Below are 23,514 nucleotides of genomic sequence, written 5' to 3' on the forward strand. Positions count from 1 at the left end.
CCTGCAGTTGACAGTGCTCAGCCTCAAGACCTTCTCTCAGGTCCAATCAATCCATGCACCACCAAGCTCTTTCCCGACTCGGTACTACATCCTCAGCTAATCTTCTTCCATGCCTCTCTCCTCACCTCCTCACCCACAACACACTGCATGCTACTAGTCTCAGCTTACATGTCACCTTCACAGACAAGACTTCTTAATATTCACTTAGGAACTCTTAGTTAACTCTATGTCTCAGCATCCTGTGGTTTTCTTATTTCCATTCAACGAAGGGTTTGAGTCCCTACTGTATGCCAGGTGCTGACTCTGAGGATGCATCAGTGAATACAATAGCTCTGATGAGGTGTGCAATCTAGCGGGGTAAGACAGAACAGAAGCAGAGAAGTACAGAGTATGTTAGTTATATGTTAGATGATGATATGGAGGCGGGGAAATGTACGTTAGTTAGATGATGAAATGGAGAGGGAAAATCAGTTATGAAAGGAGAGTAAGGGAGTTACAGGTGGGTTATGGTTTTAAATCTGGGGTTCATTGAAGGTTCATAGAGAATATAACTGAGTAAAGAAGTGAGGGAGATCAGAGAAAGAACCATGTAGATATGGTGGGGCGTTCTAGGCAGAGGAAATAGCGAGTGTGACAGCCTGGAGATAGCTAGGAAGCTAGTCTGGCTATAGAAATATGAGGAAAAAGAAGAGCAGCAGACAAAATCAAGTAGACAGGACTGGGCTGTGAGGATCACATGGGGTAAACACCGAGGCCACTGACCAGCCTCTGCCTTGCACTCAGAGGGAGACTGAAGCCACTGGAGGGTTTTATATAGAAGAGAAGTGGTGTGATCTGATTTCCATTTTAAAAACTACTATTAGTTTAGTGATGTCTTTTATGTTCTGCCTATCCTTCCCACCAACTAAGATAAAGGCGGGAACCACAGCTGTCCTGTGCATTATTATAACTCCAGCACCTACCACAATACATTGAAAGCACTCAATAAATATTTATTAGATGGATGAAGTAATCTATGTGAAGCATTTACTGGTACAAAATCAGTATTCCATAAATGGTTAGTATTATTTGAAACTCCAGAGTCCAGCACAGTGGCTGGCATAGATAAGCAATCATTTGAGTAAATGAAAGAATAATTTTGTGAAATTATTGAAAATCTATTGTTAAAGCATATGAGTAACGACAAATGAAGTAATTGCCTTTAACACCTTCCCTTACTTATCAAGACCTGACTGATCCTGATTTTGAGCTTTATATTAAACTCTGATATACTATTAAGGGCATGACCCAAGAATAATCCCACTCTGACTCAGATCTTTAAGCATACTGCAATATCCTGCAAACACACTTAGGACAAACACACTGAAATGCTTGTAAAATTTCTCATTGGGTAAACTTATTCACATGATTTAAAAAACAAAACAAAAAACAATCAATGTACAAGGTTAAGCTGACCCAACTGGTTTGATTTTGATTTTTGCGATTTCAAATAGAGCTCATGAACTTAAACATATGGACAGAGAACTAAGGATTTACACTTTTTGCTTACTTTGACATCTCCAGAGTCTTCACCACGGGGAAAAAAAAAAACTTAATGAAGATTACACCTGTTCTCGTCTCCCTCAGGTGCTTCCGGGGTTGGGGGATGTAATGGCACAGCTAAGGCCAATCAGTTAATTATCTCAAGAAGAGTCCGGGAGTCTCAAGAGACTTTTCCAGAAAAGAAAGGTAAGGAAAGAAAGAGTCATGCATTAAAGTATAAAAACACACCAAATGTTCCATCTCATAAAAGGTGAACACTCACCCCGATGATGATTACAATGGTTCAAGGGCAGGGACCCGAGTGGTGAACGGTGTGGTTCAGGTGTTTAACCCCAACCCTAAAGTGGTCGAATTCATCCTAGCTCAACCAAAAACTATCTGCAAGGAGTTCTCCGAAGCGCTGGGAACTTTCAGAAAAGCAGGTGAAAGCTGTTTGAAATCAAACTTAAAAAAAAAAAAAAAAAAAAGGCGATGCCAAAGTGTTGAGCGGCTGGAAAGAACCTCCCGGGTTTGGCTCTGACTTGCCGGTGCATGCACACAATCGTGCCTGCTGGCATCTCTCTCAGACGCTCCCTTCCACTAGGGGAGGGGAAAATAATAACTTTCGGAAATAACAGGCGCCCACAAAGGCAAAGGTTACACAGGACTCCTCAACCTCTATCAAAGAGGGTGGCTAACGTTGTTTGGAATAGCACTGATTTCACACGTCTCCCCTCGCTTTTTCTTAACAGAAGAAAAACAACCTCAGAAGGAGAAGGTGCTACCGTCAGACGGGCAAGGCAATTGCAGACAACAAAGACCCCAAGCAGTCTTTTCGGAATATACAAGCCGAGCCGTCCGAGCTGCCCCCGCCGCGGAGGCGCTCGGCCGCCGCGGTTCCTCGAGTGCGGGGGCCGGCGGATCCCCGCCCGCCAGTCGTGGGGGACCCTGGGCGAGCCTCGCGCCCCCCCCCATCTGGCAATCTCCGCGCCTCTGCTCTCTGCCTTCTAGCTCACGCGGCGTTCAAAATCTTTCCCGCCCAAGCGTGACGCGAGGAACGAAAACAATCAGCCGACTGCTAGCTCCCCGGGCCTGGGCCCGACGGGGGCGGCGGGTGGATCGGGGCCGAGCCCCCCGCGCAGCCCCTTTCCCAGGCGGGCGGACCGGCGGGCTGGGGACCGGAGGTGACACAAAGAAACCGGAGAGACAGACGCCACCCGCTGGCGCTCGCTCCAATCCCCGGAGCGCCCCGCCCGCTGACAAGTTTGCGGCGCCCTCCACGCACCCCACTCTTTCCAGCCGGGCAAAGTTTCCCGGGGCCCGGTTCGGACCCCCGCAGTGGGTCGGGTCCCGTCTCTTGCCGCCCCCTCCCTCAGCTCGGGGACCTGGCTCTCCCTGGCCCCCGCCCCTTTCCCTCCCTCCCGTTCTTCCTCCCTCTTCGCCACAGTCCGCTCCCTCTGGGGCGCACGGGGGTGCAGGGGCCCCGCCGCCGCCGCCGCGCTCACCCGCTGCCGGCCCGGAGAGGGCGCGGGCTGGGGCCAGGCCGGGTCAGCTCGCTGCTCGCCTCGCTCCTTCGATCGCGCCTTTTGCTCGGTCTCCCGCTCGCTTCTTTGGTCCAGCGGAAGGCTCGGGGCGCAGCAGAGCGCGCTCGGCTCCTTGGCGCTCGGAAAGCTGCAAACCACGCCCCGCGCCTTCCCCGCCCGCCGCCGAGTCCCGCTCTCGCCGCTCGGTGGCCAGTGTCGAGCCCGCCCGCGAGCGCCGGAGGCGGAGCAGCCACCTCCCCCCGCACGCCCCGCCGCAGCCCGGGACTGGCAACTTTCTTTCCACGTTCTGGAACATCAGAGATGCTCTGAGGGAGATGCTAACTCAGAATGCAGGTTAACCACCACCGAGGGTGGGGAGAATGTCACACACTCCCTCAAATAAGCTTTTCGGGTCGATTTCAGCTAGAAACTTCTCTAACATTCTCGGACTCCTAGGTCTTGGAAGTGGAGGTAAGAAAAGCAGATCTGTGAATTAGCTACCAGACCTTGATCAAGTCCGTAAACGTTTATGGACCCTTTGTAAAATGAGAAATTTGGATTAGATGGCCTTTAAGATCTGGTTCAGTATTTCCTATAGCGTGGTCCAGACCTCAGTGTCACCTGGCGGGAAGGTGAGGCGCTTGTTATTAATGCAGAATGCAGGGTCCCTTCTTCCTGAAAACTGGGGAGTGGAGAACAGCCTAAACCTTACAACGATATACAACTCCCAGGTCTGATACTCTGTGGAAACTGAATCCTCAGGAATCCAAACTGCAAGTGTCAGTTTAATTTTCCAGCAAATTACTCAGTGCCTTTGGTCTCAGGATGATGTCAGTTGACTCCCACTTACCTCCTGCGCTGCTAGTATAGCATTATTACTAAGGCACTGGAGGTCCTAAATGAAAGGTATTGTATCAACTCACTATCATCACAAGAGAAGCAGTGACTTTAAAGTATTTCTCTACTGAGTTTGGGTTGCAAATTTATTTTTTTTTATAAGTCCAAGTTCATATGTATTATATGGTTCAAGAATCTTGCTTGGATTACTTAGTTAAATTTGGTGCTTATGACCCAAACTAGATGGTAAGAAGCAGGGATTAAGAGGTTTGATAATGCATTCAGTTAACATGGAAAAAATTAGCTGAAAACTACACCCACAATTTGGGACAGTTATTTCAAACAGCTGTACCTCTGTAGCAGAATGATTTGGGTAAGTTGTTTTAAAAGCACATTATTTTGATAATAGCTTAACTCTTTTAAAAAAGGCATACTACCAATTTACTGTATAATCTATGGCACACTACCAATCCTTGTATTCCAAGATAATAGTTCTGATAGCATCACTTCTCTTCTTGGACTACATAGGTCTGCATTATTTATTATTAGCAGCTTGGTTCACAACAGTGATCTATATAATAAGAAGAGTCTTCTTGTCCTCGTGTATCTTTCCCATAGCACCATTTTGCCTGATGTAATACATGCAAATCAAGCTTAGGGTGGAGCAGGTCTCCAGGATTAATGACATTGTCCACAAAGCATTGACTGCTATTTTCCTTCTCTGTTCTATTCAATTTGTTTCTATTTTATGTTGATTGCTTCTTTTATAATAAATGGTGTAAAGTCATCATGGCAACATTCTCTGGGGAAGATAATTCCTTCATTATTGTTCCCTTCCAGGCGTCTAGATTAAAAGTCCTCAAAGTGAAAGGACTGTTGTTCCATATTCCATACTGTATCTAGTGCACTTAAGATAGTCCAGGATAAAGTGTCTCAAAATGTTTTCAGATACCCCCAATTAGAGCCTTTTAATTACCTGTAGCATCTCCTAGCCATGCCAATTTAGGTATTAACATATACTTTTAAATCCACAAATTAGACTAAGGGCAAGAGCACTGAAACAGATCCTCCACATTTTGAAATAAAAATAAAATGTAATGCTAAGCCAAACAGAGACACACCTAGCTCTTTTGAAACACAACGCTAGGCATGTGAACGGATGGCTCACACGCTTATATCTCTGACTGGCAGAATAAGGGTTGCCATGAACCCAGCTATGCCCACATTCTTCCATGCCCTGAAACACAGATACCGTACAATAACACAGTATGATGTCATGTTATGTGTCTTAGCTATTATTTACATCCGTTCCGTTCCGTTCAGTCGCTCAGTCGTGTCCGACTCTTTGCGACCCCGTGGACTGTAGCCTACCAGGCTTCTCCGTCCATGGGATTCTCCAGGCAAGAATACTGGAGTGGGTTACCATTTCCTTCTCCAGGGGATCTTCGCGACCCAGGGATCGAACCCGGGTCTCCCGCATTGCAGGCAGACGCTTTAACCTCTGAGCCACCAGGGAAGCCCCATTATTTACATCAGACCTCCATATTTATAGGAAAAGATCCACCCACCTTAACAGCCCACCTGAGAGACTTTGCTAGCTCCAACTGTGGGAAGCACAGGTTTTGCAAATTGATTAAACAAAGCACATCTGTGACTAGGCACACAAGCATGCTGTGGCATGTGGTGAGAACTACTGAGGCAGACATTCAAAAAATGCTGGCACATTGAACAGAGCAAGACAGAAAACTTGATCTGAGGCATTCAAGTGAGTTGGACATCCTGATGCCATTAAAGGAACTAGTCACCTCTCTTTAAGTTAGGCAGCGACTCCTCTTTGAACTAGAGTTGTTGTTTGCATTTCTGCACCCCACACTAGACTGAGTCCCTTATCTTTGCATCCAGAGTGCCTGAATAAGAAAAACAACAGATTTTATACTGGAAGTAAAGTCTAGGATGGTATTTGGGTAATAGGTTGAGAATTATGGGCTGCATCTACATTTTTCAAGGAGGAACACAAGTTTATTAGTAACTGAGTCTCTACCTTGGGCACATAAGGGGAGAGTACTGACACTAGTATCATACATTTATCATGTATTTATCAACATGTTGGCAATAGCAGATAATGATGCTAAATGATTGGCCTGATGGTTAAGTGAATTTAAGAACAATACAAAGTATCTCTAGGCCAAGAGGCAGATATTATACTAAGGCAGAGTAAGACAATGTTACCACTGGCTTCTGTCTTATTAACAGTGTTACCACTAAAGATATCAGGAGGTTGATATACAACTAAACAATTTGTTAAGATGTTAACTCTGCCCACTGCAAGGACCAATAATTTGCTTCAGTATTTTTACCACTCTAGGAACACATGTGTGAGCCCAGGATGAAAATAGCTGGCCAGGAAAAGGGCTCTGTTCCTCTTTGTCCACGAGTCCAATCACACCCTGGAAAGGCCTGAGCTCCTTATCTCATTCTGGTCTTGTTTCCTGCCAAATCCGGAAACTAACAAATAAATGTTGGCTAATTGCTCCCTGGACCAATGTGATCTTTCTGACCATTGTCCTGCTTCAAGCAGAAAGGTGTTTCCAACAACATGCAAGTGTGCCCTGCCAACGTATACAGTAGACAGTTTCCTAAAATAGTGAGCCAATCAATCGAATTTCTCCCTATTCAATATTCTAGAGTTTGAAGAAAATACAAGTGTGCTATGAGTCAGTGAAGTTGTTTATGTAAAGTGCTAAGCATGGAGCCTTGCATGCAGTAGGCACTCAACAAAGGATAGCTATGATTACAATAACTTTAGTAAATAACAGTGGGACTTAGAAAGGTACTATTTCAAAAGTATTTTTATCGAATTGGCAAAGCAAAGTATTGGGTTAAAAGAATATTCTATAGCTCACCTCATTTTACACAAAAGAAGACTGAGCCTCTAGAGAAAAAGATTTCCCTAATGGCATAAAACTAGTAGTAGCAATTCCTGATTAGAACCTAGAAAAGTTTTTAGCAGAAATAAAGGTATCATTTAGAGAAATCCTGTTGTACATCTTATTTGTTTTACTCTCAAAAGCACAGCATCAAATTAGTCACACCACTCAGCTCACAATTAAAAATAAATAAATAAAAGATCGATATATCTCTCTCAAGGAAAGACAAGTCTAATGGAGTAAACTAAGCACAGATATTGAAAAGCTAAACAATGTAATAAATAAGGTAGGCGTTATTGACATATTCAAATTTAACCTCAAAAATAGAGAATACACTCTGTTTAAGCACATATAGACTCAGTCATGAAAACTGGTTTTGTATTATGTCACAAAGAATTCCTCAATAGTAGAAAAAAGTAAAAATAATGCAAATAGTATTTAGGTTAGACAATACTGGCAATAAATACCATAATAAAACTAAAAGTTGATAACAAAATCAGAAAACAGTCTTTTCCATGTGAATATTTTAAAGTATACCATTAAAGAAGTGTTAGAAAAGGGTAAAGTACAATATAAACTCAAATCATTTCCAAAAAATAATGCTAATGGAAACAATACATATCAGAATCTATAAAAAACAAATCAGTGATTAGAAAAAAGTTTATAGCTTTCAAATATTTATACAATGAGAATAAGTGAATTCTATCTCTAACATGAAAAACTAAAGCAAAGAAAAGCAGAGGAAGAAAATAAAGATAAAGGCAATGAGGTTGAATACAAAGACCCAATAGGACCAATAAACAGTCAACACATGCTGATTACTGGAAAATAAAAAATATCTTAATGACAGAACAGTAATGAACCTACTCCAGAAAAGGGGGAAGAAAGCATAAACATTCAATATAAGAAATCAAAGGGGTTTTAGAAACAAAAACTTACATTGTTATTCGGTATTCAGTCACTAAGTTGTGACACCATGGACTGCAGCAAGCCAGGCTTCCCTATCCTTCACCATCTCCCAGAGTTGCTCAAACTCATGTCCATCTCATCCTCTGCTGCCCCCTTCTCCTCCTGCCCTCAATCTTTCCCAGCATCAGGGTCTTTTTCCATGAGTTGGCTCTTTACATCAGGTGGCCAAAGTATTAGAGCTTCAGCTTCAGCATCAGTCCTTCCAATGAATATTTAGGGTTGATCTCCTTTAAGACTGACTGATTTGCTCTCCTTGCTGTGCATGGGACTCTCAAGAGTCTTCTCCAGCAGCACAGTTCAAAAGCATCAATTCTTCAGTCCAACTCTCATACCCATACACAACTATTGAAAAAGCCATAGATTTGACTACACAGACCTTTGTGGTCAAAGTGATGTCTCTGCTTTTCAATATGCTGTCTAGGTTTCTCATAGCTTTTCATTCAAGGAGCAAGTCTCTTTTAATTTCACAGCTGTAATCACTGATTTTGGAGCCCAAGAAAATAAAATCTGCCACTGTTTCCACTTTTTCCCCTTCTATTTGCCATAAAGTGATGGAACCAGATGCCAAGATCTTAGTTTTTTGAATGTTGAGTTTTAAGAAAGCTTTTTCACTCCCCTCTTTCACCCTCATCAAGAGGCTCTTTATTTCCTCTTCACTTTCTGCCATTAGAGTGATATCATGTGTTCAAACTGGATTTAGAAAAGGCAGAGGAACCAGAGATCAAATTCCCAACATCTGTTGGATCATCAAAAAAGCAAGAGCTCCAGAAAAACATTTACTTCTACTTATTGACTATGCCAAAGCCTTTGACTGTGTGGATCACAACAAATTGTGGAAAATTCTTGAAGAGATGGGAATACCAGACCACCTAACCTGCCTCTTGAGAAATCTGTATGCAGGCCAGGAAGCAACAGTTAGAACTGGACATGGAACAACAGACTGGTTCCAAATCAGGAAAGGCGTACATCAAGGCTGTATAGTGTCACCCTGCTTATTTAACTTCTATGCAGAGTACATCATGAGAAATGCTGGGATGGATGAAGCACAAGCTGGAAGAATAAATATCAATAACTTCAGACATGAAGATAACACCACCCTTATGGCAGAAAGTGAAGAAGAACTAAAGAGCCTCTTGATGAAAGTGAAAGAGGAGAATGAAAAAGTTGGCTTAAAGTTCAACATTCAGAAAACTAAGATCATAGCATCTGGTCCCATCACTTAATGGCAAATAGATGGGGAAACAATGGAAACAGTGACAAACTTTTATTTTGGGGGGCTGCAAGGAGATCCAACCAGTCCATTCTAAAGGAGATCAATCCTGGGTGTTCATTGGAAGGACTGATGCTAAAGCTGAAACTCCAATACTTTGGCTACCTCATGAGAAGAGTTGACTCACTGGAAAAGACTCTGATGCTGGGAAGGATTGGGGGCAGGAGGAGACGGGGACGACAGAGAATGAGATGGCTGGATGGCATCACTGACTCGATGGACATGAGTTTGAGTGAACTCTGGGAATTGGTGATGGACAGGGAGGCCTGGCGTGCTGTGATTCATGGGGTCGCAAAGAGTCGGACACGACTGAGCAACTGAACTGAACAGAACTGAAAACCAGTGCAGATGTTGATGGCAGCCATCAAATTAAGACGCTTGCTCCTTGAAAGAAAAGTTATGACCAACCTAGACAGCATATTAAAAAGCAGAGACAACTTACTTTGCCAACAAAGGTCCTAGTCAAAGCTATGGTTTTTCCAGTGGTCATGTATGGATATGAGCGTTGGACTATTAAAGAAAGCTGAGGGCTGAAGAATTGATGCTTTTGAACTGTGGTGTTGGAGAAGACTCTTGAGAGTCTCTTGGACAGTAAGGATTTCCAACCAGTCCATCCTAAAAGAAATCAGTCCTGAATATTCATTGGAAGGACTGATGTTGAAGCTGAAACTCCAATACTTTGGCCACCTGATGTGAGGGACTGACTTATTTGAAAAGACCCTGATTCTGGGAAAGACTAAAGGCAGGAGGAGAAGGGGACGACAGAGGATGAGATGATTGGAACGCATCACCAACTCAATGGACATGAGTTTGAGTAAACTCCAGGAGTTCGTGATGGACAGGAGGCCTGGCATGCTGCAGTCCATGGGGTCACAAAGAGTCAGACATGACTGAGCAACTGAACTGAACTGACGGATCGGCATATTTGAAGTTGTTGATATAAGATAATTATTTTCATAGTATTGCAAAACTACATTTGAAAACCTAGATTTAATGCAAATCACAATATGCCAAAATTAATCCCAGTAAAGGTAAAAAGACTACACTAATCAGTTTTATTCTTAAAACTAAAGATATCAAAAAACTACTGACACAAAAAAGGGCCAGGCCCAGAGGGTTTCACAAGGAAATTCAAAATTCCCAAAGATCTGTTATTTAATTGTTATATATAGTGATTCAGAGCATTTTAAAAGAAGAAAACGTTGCAAATTGTTTTTTACAAAGCCAGCATAACCTCATTTCCAAAATAGGCAAATATTGCACCATTCTCATTTATGTATATAATGTAAAGAATTTTGAGTCAACATCATCAGCAACAGAATACAAAAGCACATTAAAAAAAGGACTTTATGCAATTCACCAGTTGGTATGTATCCAAATGGGCTGAAAGCTTATATCCACACAAAAATCTGCACATAAATGTTTACAGCATCTTTATTCATAATTGTCAAAACATGGAGGCAACTAAGATGTCCTTGAGTAGGTGAATGGATACATTAACTGTGATACATCAAGACAATGGAATATTATTCAGTGCTAAAAAAGAAAGAAACTAATAAGTCAAGAAAAGAAATCTTAAATGAATATTACATGAAAGAAGTTAATCTGAAAAGGTTACCAACTGTATGACCCCAACTACATGACCTTTTGGAAAAGGCAAAATTATGGAGAAAATAAAAGGATCAGTGGTTTCCAAGGATTGGAGGAGACTGGGGTAAGTCGGTGATGTATAAAATTTTAGGGCAGTGAAACTATTCTGTATGATACTATAATAGTGGGTACATATCATTGCACATTTGTCCAAACCCATCAAATATACAAAGCCAAGAATTAAACCTCATGTTAACTATGGACTTTGAGCAATAATGATATGTCAGTGTAGGTTCATTTGATTGTAACAGATGTTCCACTCAGGTGGAGGATGCTGATAGTGGGGAAGGCTTTGTGTCTGTGGGGCAGGCTTTGTATCTGTGGGGCAGGAAGTATATGGGAAATCTCTGTTCCTTCCTTTCAATATTGTGTGAAACTAAAACTGCTGTAAAAAATAAAGTCTGTTTAAAAAATATTTTTAAACCCAAACTTTATGACCAAGATGGGTTTATTCTAGGAATATAAGGACTATTCAATATTAAGAAAGCCATTAATATAATTTATCATATTAATAGATACAAGGAGGAAAATGCTAAGATTATTTTCACATGTGCTGAAAAGGCTTTTTATACAATTCCACATCTGTTCTTCTGTTAAAAAAAAAACTCAATAAAATAGAAATTGATGGATACTCCCTAACATAGTAAAATAACAAAATATATCACAGCATGTTACTGGGGAAACATCAGAGGCATTCCTACTAAAGGCCAAGAACAAAACAAAGATGGTCACTATCTCCACTGTAACTTACTGCTTTAATGGAGATTAGCCAGTGCAATAAGACAATTCAGTTAAAGGCATAAAATCTGGAAATAAAGAAGTGAAATTACACTTGCCAACGTTTTTAGAATGAACATAGAAGATCCAAGGAATTTAACAAAGATGTTAAAGAATTCAGTAATGGTTGCTAAATTTTAAGTTAACATACAAAAAATATTACCCTTCAGACATATCAAAGAGTAAGATAGAAGACTTAATGTAAAAGTAAACCTTCTTTACAAAAGCAACAAAATTTAAAATACTAAACAGTAAACGACCAAAAATACGCAAACTTATGTGAGAAAAACCTTTAAAATAATCTTGGAATCACAATAGTAATCTTGAACAAATGAAAAGGATCCCATGTTCTTGGATAAGGCAAATAAAATTAAGATGTTAATTTTCCTTAAAATTAATATATAAATATAAGTCAGTTTCATAATGGTACTAACATGATTTTTTCTGGAGTTATTGATAAGCAAAGTCAAAAGACAAATGACAGACTGGAAGGAAATATTACTACTCACATGAATTTAAAGGGCTCAGTTCAGTTCAGTTCAGTCGCTCAGTCGTGTCCGACTCTTTGCGACCCCATGAATCACAGCACGCCAGGCCTCCCTGTCCATGACCAACTCCCGGAGTTCACTCAAACTCATGTCCGTCAAGTCGGTGATGCCATCGAGCCATCTCATTATCTGTCGTCCCCGTCTCCTCCCACCCCCAATCCTTCCTAGCATCAGACTCTTTTCCAGTGAGTCAACTCATCGCATGAGGTGGCCAAAGTACTGCAGTATCAGCTTTAGCATCAGTCCTTCCAAGGAACACCCAGGATCAATCTCCTCTAGAATGGACTGGTTGGATCTCCTTGCAGTCCAAGGGACTCTCAAGAGTCTTCTCCAACACCACAGTTCAAAAGCATCAATTCTTCGGCAATCAGCTTTCTTCACAGTCCAACTCTCACATCCATACATGACCACGGGAAAAACCATAGCCTTGACTAGACGGACCTTGGTTGGCAAAGTAATGTCTCTGCTTTTTAATATGCTATCTAGGTTGGTCATAACTTTCCTTCCAAGGAGTAAGTGTCTTTTAATTTCATGGCTGCAATCAACATCTGCAGTGATTTTGGAGCCCAAAAATATAAAGTCCGACACTGTTTCCACTGTTTTTCCATCTATTTCCCATGAAGTGATGGGACCAGATGCTATGATCTTCGTTTTCTGAATGTTGAGCTTCAAGCCAACCTTTTCACTCTCCTCTTTCACTTTCATCAAGAGGCTTTTTAGTTCCTCTTCACTTCCTGCCATAAGGGTGGTGTCATCTGCATATCTGAGGTTATTAATATTTCTCCTGGCAATCTTGATTCCAGCTTGTGCTTCTTCCAGTCCAGCGTTCCTCATGATGTACTCTGCATATAAGTTAAATAAGCAGGGTGACAATATACAGCTTTGACGTACTCCTTTTCCTATTTGGAACCAGTCTGTTGTTCCATGTACAGTTCTGACTGTTGCTTCCTGACCTGCATACAGGTTTCTCAAGAGGCAGGTCAGGTGGTCTGGTATTCCCATCTCCTTCAGAGTTTTCCACAGTTTATTGTGATGCACACAGTCAAAGGCTTTGGCATAGTCAATGAAGCAGAAATAGAAATTTTTCTGGAACTCTCATGCTTTCTCCATGATCCAGCGGATGTTGGCAATTTGATCTCTGGTGCCTCTGCCTTTTCTAAAACCTGCTTGAACATCTGGCAGTTCACGGTTCACATACTGCTGAAGCCTGGCTTGGAGAATTTTGAGCATGTCTTTACTAGAGTGTGAGATGAGTGCAATTGTGAGGTAGTTTGAGCATTCTTTGGCATTCCCTTTCTTTGGGATTGGAATGAAGACTGACCTTTTCCAGTCCTGTGGTCACTGCTGAGTTTTCCAAATTTGCTGGCATACTGAGTTCAGCACTTTCACAGCATCATCTTTCAGGATTTGAAATAGCTCAATTGGAATTCCATCACTTCCACTAGCTTTGTTCGTAGTGATGCTTTCTAAGGCCCACTTGACTTCACATTCCAAGATGTCTGGCTCCAGGTAAGTGATTACACCATTGTGATTATCTTGCCTTAATATATACAAGTAAAATCATCAAAATCCAATACAAACATGGCCAAGAGACATGAACAAACAATTCACAGAAAAAGTAACATAAATGGATCTCAAACACATGAGACAATGTTCAGCTTCATAAAGGAAATCTGAATTAAAATTCTACTGTGATATCATTTAGAATCTACTAGTTTGGCAGAAATTCAGAAGTTTGACAAGGCACCCTCTTCCTGTGGCTCTGTGCACCAATGCTTTCATGTGTTGTTGCTGACAGTACAAAAATGGGTCAACCTCTTATGGAGAAAAATATGGCAATATCTAGTAAAGCGACATACAATCCCTCCAAGAATTTACCCTGAGGAGATAACTCCACAAAGACAAAACAACGCATGTACAAGGTTTCCCACAAATAGCAGCACTCTTTGTTCCCCTGCCAGATTATTTCTCTTAGGTTTTGTCAGTGAGAGACAGAGATAGGAAGGCAGGAGAAGGGAGAAGGGGCTTGCCTCCTGCTTCCAGTCCCAGTCAGAACGCCTGAGCAGCACAAGAACAGCTGTACCTCCAGCCTCCCGCTTCTATTAGTGCTCACAGCTTCAAAGGCTTGGCACCTTCCTCCCAGAAGTCCCAACACCAGCCTCGGTACCGTGCCCCTAGACGTCTGAGCAGGAGCAGTGCTCAGCCTCCAAGGACCAGCTCCATGGCTCCCCCTTGAGGTCGCAGCTGTGGACTCTCTCCTCTGCAGGACTGGGTACAGCCTGTGGGAGCCCCTCCTGCAAGTCCCCAGGTTCTATCCATGCTATCTCTTCCATTTTGTTCCTTAATCCTAGCAGCAAAGTCTCCTTTTTACAGCTATTACTTAAAGGAGCTTTAAACAAAGTGAAGGGATATATCTTGCCACGGCTTCCCAGGTGGCTCAGTGGTAAAGAACTCGCCTGCCAATGCAGGAAATGCAAACAGGTTCAGTCCCTAGGTGAGAAAGATCCCCTGGAGAAGGGCATGGCAACCCATTTCAGTATTCTTGCCTGGAAAATTCCATGGGCTGAGGAGCCTGGCGGGCACAGTCCATGGGACCGCAAAGAGTGGGTCCGACTGAGCACGCACAGCACAGCAGTGGCATTGAGCATCACTGGCAGAGACTCCATCTAAAACTGGGGCCCCCAGTGACTCCATAAAACAAAACCAGTCTCCAGACTAAAATGTCCACTTTGGGATTTCCCTGGTGGTCCAGTGGTTAAAACTCTGCACTTCCACTGCAGGGAGCATGGGTTCCATCCCTGATCAGGGAAGGAGGGGGGCGTGGTGGACAAGGCCCACTTTAAAGCTGAAAGAGAAAAACGTCTACATTCTTTAAGCCCTCCATTTTGAGTTCTCTTGCTTAGCTTTACCCATACTAAGACACTGGATTAAAGATTTAGATGTGGAAAACAAAAACTATAAAACTTTCCGAAGAAAATAGAAAATATAATTTCATGATATGGAGTGATTTCTTAAAGAAGGCATTAAAAAGCACTAACCATAAAGGAAAAAAAAAGCCCACATTAAAACTAAGAACTGTTCATCAAAGACACTTTTAAAGGAGCGAAAAGACAAGTTACAGAAAGAAGGTATTTTCAGCACATGTCAAAGATGTAGAATTCAGAATACATGCAGAAATTCTACAAAATCAATGATAAAAAGGGGACAAATTAACACACTAGTTGAACTGTAACTTTAGGGAGAGACAATCCAAATGATCAATATGAAAAAAAAGTTCCACCTTATTAATAATGAGAAAAAAATTTTAACAATACCATAGTCAGGTTATATTTTTAGTCATTGATTGGAAAATTCTTTAAATCAGAAAATACCAAGTGCTGATGAGGACATAAATCAATAGAAACACTTGCCAGTGCAAGTTGTTAAAATCATTTGTGTGTAAGTTGGTAAAAAATCAAAAGTGTAAGTTGGTAAAATAATTTTAAAGATCAATTTCACATTATCCCATAAAACAGTAAATTTACAAACTCTAAGACAGAGGATTTCCACTTCCAGGTATATACCATGTATATCTAGAACATGTAAAAAATGTACATGTATGTGGTAAGTACAAAAATGACTCATATAAACATTTCTAGTAGCATTATTTTTTAAATAAACTTTGCTGTAGATTAGAATAAAATGCACAAATTTTAAGTGCCGTTTAATGTGTTTAAATGAATGTATATATTTGAGCTACCATTTCCACAATCAAAATACAGAACATTTACATAACCCTGGAAAATTCCTCTATATCCCTTGGTAGTCAGTCCCTTCCTCCAGGCAACTACTGATCTGACTTCAATCAGCATAGATTACCTTCATCTGTTCTAGAATTCATATAAACAAAATTATACAGCAAACATTCTTTTGTGTTGGCTTCTTTCCCTGAAATTACTGTGTTTGAGATTCATCTGTGCTCTTACATGTATCAGTAGTTCATTCATTTTTATTGCTAATTAATTTTCCATTGCATGCATTATCACACAATGATGGTCATTGGGTTATTTTACTTGGGGTTATTATAGATCAGTCTACTGTTAGTATTCTGTACAAGTTCTTTTGTGGACATACGTTTCCATTCTTCTTGAGAAAATATCTAGGACTGAAATTGCCAGGACATGGAATAGGTATATACTTATTTTAATTATATTTAAAAATTGTGAAATTGTTTTTCAAAGAGATTGTACCATTTTACACTTCCACAAGCAATATACAAGATTTCCAATTACTTCAGTTGGTGTCATCAATTTTTTTTAATGCTCTTCTTTCTATTCGGTGTGAAGAGATGTATCTAAACGATTTTAATATGCATTTCCATGATGCTTAGTGATATTGAGCATCTTCATTTGCTGATTAGACTTTAACATACATGGGCATGTGTGTATCTTCTTTTGTGACGTGTATGTTCAAATCTTTTGTCCATTTTAAATTGGATTATTTGTCTTTGTATTGTTGTCAGAGTTCTTTATAAAGTCCATTTATCAAACTTATGTGCTATTTTGCAAATATTTTCTTCCAGTCTGTGAGCTGGTTTTTCATTTTCTTATGGAAAGCCAAAGATTTTATTGTTGTTGTTATTGTTTGAAGTTAAATGATGGTTAAGTGGGTAAAGAATCCACCTGCATTGCAGGAGACACAGGTTTGATTCCCTGGGTTCGGAAGATTCCTGGAAAGAGGAAATGGCAACCCACTTTGATATTCTTGCCTGGAAAATCCCATGAACAGAGGAGCCTGGCAGACTACAGTCCACAGAGTTGGACGTGACTGAGCAACTAAATACAACAAACACAAATAAATTATCAACAAACAGATACCATTCTTACTTTACAAATAAGGAAAATAATGTTCACGATATGTCACTTGCCAGGGCCTCTCATTAGAGTAAGTCTGGACATGTAGGTTATCTAGTAACTCTGTATTTTAAAAGTTGTGAGGAACTTCCCAATTTTTTTCCAAAGTAGCTGCACTGTTGTGCACTCCTGCAGCAATGTATAAGCATTCTAATTTCTCCATATTCTCAACAACAGTAATTACAATCTATCTTTTTAACTTAAACTATTGTAGTGTGTGAAATAGTTAAACTCCTATTTTATTGTGCAGTTGGGTTTTTTTTTTTTTTTTTTGGTAATCGAAAAATGCTTTATTTTAGAGGTGCTTCAGTTCAGTTCAGTTCAGTCGCTCAGTCGTGTCCTCCTCTTTGCGACCCCATGAATCACAGCATGCCAGGCCTCCCTGTCCATTACCAACTCCCGGAGTTCACTCAAACTCACATCCATCAAGTCGGTAATGCCATCCAGCCATCTCATTCTCTGTCACCCCCGTCTCCTCCTGCCCCCAATCCTTCCCAGCATCAGACTCTTTTCCAGTGAGTCAACTTATCGCATGAGGTGGCCAAAGTATTGCAGTTTCAGCTTTAGCATCAGTCCTTCCAAGGAACACCCAGGACTGATCTCCTTTAGAATGGACTGGTTGGATCTCCTTGCAGTCCAAGGGACTCTCAACAGTCTTCTCCAGCACCACAGTTCAAAAGCATCAATTCTTCGGCAATCAGCTTTCTTCACAGTCCAACTCTCACATCCATACATGACCACGGGAAAAACCATAGCCTTGACTAGACGGACCTTGGTTGGCAAAGTAACGTCTCTGCTTTTTAATATGCTATCTAGGTTGGTCATAACTTTCCTTCCAAGGAGTAAGCGTCTTTTAATTTCATGGCTGCAATCAACATCCGCAGTGATTTTGGAGTCCAAAAAAATAAAGTCTGACACTGTTTCCACTGTTTCCCCATTTATTTCCCATGAAGTGATGGGACCAGATGCCATGATCTTTGTTTTCTGAATGTTGAGCTTCAAGCCAACCTTTTCACTCTCCTCTTTCATTTTCATCAAGAGGCTTTTTAGTTCCTCTTCACTTTCTGCTATAAGGGTGGTGTCATCTGCATATCTGCCTTTGGAATTTAAAATAAGCAGTATATTCACTAAAGAAATTGACTTACAATACAGGTAGTTTAAAACATTTATAATGTTTTTCATTAAAAAATTTTAAATTTATTTATTTTTCATTGAAGGATAATTGTTTTACAATACTGTGTTGGCTTTTGCCATACATCAAAATGAAAAAATATTTTAATAATTCTAAACATAATTTTGGAAGGCATGGGGAAGGATGGAGGAGCTGAAATATTATTTCAGTCTCTGATCAGTGGTTTTTCATCCAGTTCAGTCAGGTAAGTAAATATTTATTAGACTATATTTATGTATATGTATATACATATATCTGAATCATCCTACCGTACAGCCCAAACCAACACACCACTGTAAATCAACCATACTTCAATTTAAAAATTTTTTAATTAAAAAATAAAACAAAAGATTTATAAGAGAAATTGTGTTTTAGGAAATCAGGTTGATAAAAATAACATTCAGCATGAGATCATATCATTCAAGAAATATTGATAAACTGCTTGTAAAAGTCAAGATATAATCAAATATTCATAAGATCCTACTCGGTAACAGAAATACTCAGTAGAATCGTCACAGAAATAATTCTTACTATTTACTCAACACCTATTGTTTGCTAAGTGCTTTACAGTTATGATTTCTAATTCTAAGAACTATGCTTTTGAAGACAGTTAAACTATTTTTTTGAAGAAATGAAGCTTATTAAAATTTAATGCCCCATCTAAGGCCATACATCTGGTAGATATGAGAACTGTTGTTTGAATCCAAGAGTTTCTTCCACACCCCACAGCACCTACCATACAGAAAATCATCAGAATAAACTGCTCTTATATTTTATCCAAATTTCATTTGTAAAATTCCAGACATGCCCTAGTATTCTGATATGGCAATATCTATCTTTCATTGTGTTAATAAATAAGAAAATCCATTATGTTCTTATCATTTGGAAAATAGTATTATCACAGATAACAATAATAAGCTCATCTTGTCCTCAGTTCCAACAATTTAGAACTTGTTAATACAAGAAACCCTCTGATTCAAATATAAAGCATTCTATTTCACAATCACAAAGATCCAAAACTCCATTTTTGAGCCATTTCTGCATGAGAATCCAGCTTGCATTTGTCCGTGATTGAGTGAATATTAAATCAAGAAGTCACTGAACAGGTCACAGTGTTGAAGTGTTGACAAAATTCAACATGATGCTGGAGTCTACAGACACAGAAATCAAAGTTGGGCCCTCCTACACAGCCCCAGGTCCTCATGATGGTTTAAAGTCAACCTCTCTTCGTGCCAAACATACTCCCCAATGTCTGCTTGATGAAATACCACCATAATCATGGTGTCTACTCTCCTGCAGTCTTGTGTAGACTTTGCTGCCACCCCAAAACCCAAAGGGATGTCTGCCATGAAGTTCCCCATGACTCCCTAGTACTGAGAAGTATTTCCAGTAATTCGACCGAGTTCAGATTTCAGCTCATGGTTCCCAGACAGGAAGGCTTGCTCTGTTTCAGGAACACTTTATTCTTGGCATAGTGCTAAGTTGATCAGTCATGTCCAACTCTTTGTGACCCTATGGACTATGGACGGTAGCCTGCCAGGCTCCTCTGTCCATGAGGATTCTCCAGGCAAGCTACTGGAGTGGGTTGCCATGCCGTCCTCCAGGAGATCTTCCCCACCCAGGGATTGAACCCACATCTATGTCTCCTGCATTGGTAGGTGAGTTCTTTACCACTAGCGCCACTGGGGAGTCCCGTTCTTGGCATAGGGTGCTAGGTAATCCAGAGCTGTAACGTCCAACTGAACCTTTTGAGTCTTAGGGAATTTTCCAAAGTACCTCCCAAGCAAAACCGGCTTGTCACCAGAGATACCCACGACCAACTTCAAGACCATCTCATTCACACAGTACACTGTGCAGTCATTGTGCAACCTGAAACAATAGGTGCTGTAGGGCCTGTTGACCAGTAGCTGAAGGTTCTCTCTGATGAATTTTGCTGTCTTCTGAAACATTACATGGGTATCCTCTTCAGTCAGAGGCCAAATTTTCCTACTGGGTTGGAACCCAGACTCTTTGGGCCTCAGTTGTTGAAATGGAAACTTCATTGTGGTTTTAATTTGCATGTTAAGCATCTTTTATGTGCTTTCTGACCATTTGCATGTCTCTTTGGGAGAACTGTCTATTGAGATACTTAGCTCATTTTAAAAATTAAGGTATTTGTGCTTTTATTGTTGAGTTGTATTTTTTAATCATTCTGAATACAAGTCCCTAATCTGATACATGATTTGCAAATATTTTCTCTCTGATTCTATGTGTTATCTTTTCTTTATTACTTTATGATTTCTTTTAAAGCACAGAAGGTTTTAATTTTGATGAAATCTGATTTACCCTTTTCCCTTTTATTGTGTTTTTGGGGTCTCATTAAGAAACCAGCATCTAACCTAAATCCAAGAAGATATCAATCTAGGCTTTTTTCTTCCCAGCAACGTTATTGTTTTAGCTCTTACATTTAGGTCAATGATCAATTTTGAGCTGCTGCTGCTAAGTCGCTTCAGTCGTGTCACACTTTTCATATATAGTGTGATACACGGGTCCAGTTTCATTCTTTTACGTATGAATATCTGAATGTCCCAATACCATTCATTGAAAAAAAAAAGTTTTCCCCACCAGATTTTTTTGGCACCCTTGTTGAAAATCAGTTAACTATGAGTAAGAGTTAGCCATTCCTTCCCAAACTTCTGAAATTATATCTAATATAATTTCCTCCATCCTTAAGAATTTCTCTTAGCATTTCTTATTGTGGGCATTAATTATAATTGCAAGACAACTGAAAAGTCCCCAAATGTCCATAGATGAAATAATGAATTAATGAAATGAATTATTTTCTTAGACTATCATTTAGCAGTGAAAACTAAATTTATTGTAACTACATACAAAAACAAATAAAACTCTTAGAATAATAAGAACTCTGCAAACAATCTGATTTTAAAATGGGCAGCAGAACTGAATAGACATTTTCCCAAAGAGGAAATGCAGATAGCCAATAGGTACATGAAAGATGCTCAACGTTGCTAACCATCAGGGAAACGCAAATCAAAACCACAGTGAAACTTCACACCTGTCAGAATGACAATCATCAAAAAGACCACAAGTAACAAATGTTGGCAAGGATGTGGAGAAAAGGGAACCCTCAAACACTGCTAATGTAAATGTAAATTGGTGCAGCCACTGTGGAAAATGGTATGGAGGTTTCTCAAAAAACTAAAAGTAGAGCTACTATATGACTCTAAAATTCTATTCTTGGATCACTTCAGTTCAGTTCAGCTACTTAGTCATGTCTGATTCTTTACAACCCCAAGGCGAGAAGCATGCCAGGCTTCCCTGTCCATCACCAACTCTCAGAGCTTGTTCAAACTCACGTCCATCAAGTTGGTGATGTCATCCAACTATCTCATCCTCTGTTATCCCCTTCTCCTCCCACCTTCAATCTTTCCCAGCATCAGGGTCTTTTCCAATGAGTCAGTTCTTCATATCAGGTGGCCAGAGTATTGGAGTTTCAGCTTCAGCATCATGATGCTGAATTAATATTCAGTCCTTCCAATGAATATTCAGGACTGATTTCCTTTAGGATTGACTGGTTGGACCTCCTTGCAGTCCAAGGGACTCTCAAGAGTCTTCTCCAACACCATAATTCAAAAGCATCAATTCTTTGGTGCTCAGCTTTCTTTATAGTCCAACTCTCACATCCATACATGACTATTGGAAAAACCATAGCCTTGACTAGACAGACTTTTGTCATCAAAGTAATGTTTCTAATTTTTAATATGCTGTCTAGGTTGGTCATAGCTTTTCTACCAAGGAGCAAGCATTTTTTAATTTCATGGCTGCAGTCACTATCTGCAGTGATTTTGGAGCCCAAGAAAATAAAGTCTCTCCTTGTTTCCATTTTTTCCCCATCTATTTGCCATGAAGTGATGGGGCTGGATGCCATGATTTTCATTTTTTGAATGTTGAGTTTTAAGCCAACTTTTTCACTCTACTCTTTCACTTTCATCAAGAGACTCTTTAGTTCTTCTTCACTTTCTGCCATAAGGGTGGTGTCATCTGCATATCTGAGGTTATTGATATTTCTCCTGGCAATCTTGATTCCAGCTTGTGCTTCATCCAGCCCAACATTTTGCATGATGTACTCTGCATATAAGTTAAATAAGCAGGGTGACAATATACAACTTATACTACATATAAGCTGTATACACACACACACACACATAAAATTTGAAAAGATTCATGAACCTCAATGTTCATAAAAGCACAATTTATAACTGCCAAGACTTGAAAGCAACCTAAGTGTCCATCAACAGATGAGTGGATAAGAAGACATGAGATACACACACACACACACACACACACAATGACATACTACTCAGTCATAAAAATGAATGAAATTTTTCCATTTGCAGCAACATGGATGGACTTGGAGGATATTATGCCAAGCGAAGTAAGCCAGCCAAAGAAAAGACAAAAACTGTTTGATACTACTTATATGTAGAATCTAAAAAATACCACAAACATTAATAAAACAACAACAATAAGAAAAAGAAGCAGACTCACAGATATGGAGAACAAACCAGTGGTTGCCAGTGGAGAGAGGGAAAAGGGAAGGGGCAATACAGGGGTAGGAGACTAAGAGGCACAAACTCTTATTAATATGTATAACATAAACTGCAAAGACACACTGTACAACACAGGAAAAATTGTCAATATTTTATAACTAAAATGGAGGATAAGCTTTGAAACTTCTAAATCACGGCCGCTTGCCTTCTGAGATGACTCATGCCCCTCTGTGAAGTCTGTTTCTCCCAGGGCCACTTTCACCTTTTGAGATGAACCCCATTCTGTCTATGGAATGTGTTGTTGTTTAGTCGCTAAGTCGTGTCCAACTGTTTTATAGCCTGCCAGGCTTCTCTGTCCATGGGGTTTTCCAGGCAAGAGTACTAGAGTGGGTTGCCATTTCCTTCTTCAGGGGATCTTCCTGACCCAGTGATAGAACCCGAGTTTCCTGCTTAGCAAGCAGATTCTTTACAAAAGAGCCACCTGGGAAGCCCTGTGGAATATGTACCTCTCTAAATAAAACCACTTCTTACCCATCATTTTGTCTCTCACTGAATTCTTTCTGCAACAAGACCAAAAACCTGAGCATCTGTTAAGTCCTGACACCAGGAATTAAGGCCTCCTACCCAGGGGAGGAGGGAACGATGATATTGACCCTCCAGACTTCAATCAACTAATGCTTGGACTCTGTTGACCTTTGCCCCAATTCTATGCTGAATTTTCCTCTGCTCAACACCCCTCATAAATATGCACATACCCTTAGTTTAAGACTTCCCCAATTTTGCAGTTCTGGGAGACACTTTGAGAAATGATCCCCAGTGTTCTCTTTACTTGCTGCAAGTAATAAATCCTTCCTTCAACCCATACCCCCCTAAAAAATT

General features: G+C 40.4%; 2 protein-coding genes across 6 annotated transcripts in view; both read right to left on the minus strand.

The window, feature by feature from the left end:
• SYNE2 (spectrin repeat containing nuclear envelope protein 2) overlaps positions 1–3,223 on the minus strand; it is a 330,412-nt gene extending 327,189 nt beyond the window's left edge. For 3 of the 5 annotated variants that reach the window (XM_055435962.2, XM_055435961.2, XM_055435957.2), the window contains exon 1: positions 3,027–3,223. The gene's annotated coding sequence lies outside the window, so the exon portion shown is untranslated. Of the gene's footprint in view, positions 1–1,804; positions 1,972–3,026 lie in introns of those variants that run through there. The other 2 variants (XM_055435963.2, XM_055435959.2) reach the window with 2 other exon arrangements.
• Positions 3,224–3,479: 256 nt separating this feature from the next.
• On the minus strand, positions 3,480–20,127 carry LOC129563305 (60S ribosome subunit biogenesis protein NIP7 homolog). The gene is made up of 3 exons (XM_088840184.1): positions 19,784–20,127; positions 19,272–19,417; positions 3,480–3,580 (listed from the first exon to the last, which is right to left on the minus strand). Exons 1-3 carry the CDS (start codon positions 20,125–20,127, stop codon positions 3,480–3,482), a joined length of 591 nt encoding a protein of 196 aa, XP_088696310.1.
• Positions 20,128–23,514: the final 3,387 nt, after the last annotated feature.

Source organism: Moschus berezovskii, chromosome 9 (genome assembly GCF_049115385.1).
Source record: "Moschus berezovskii isolate FMDL1 chromosome 9, NW_MosBer_1.0, whole genome shotgun sequence".
Lineage (NCBI taxonomy): Eukaryota > Metazoa > Chordata > Mammalia > Artiodactyla > Moschidae > Moschus > Moschus berezovskii.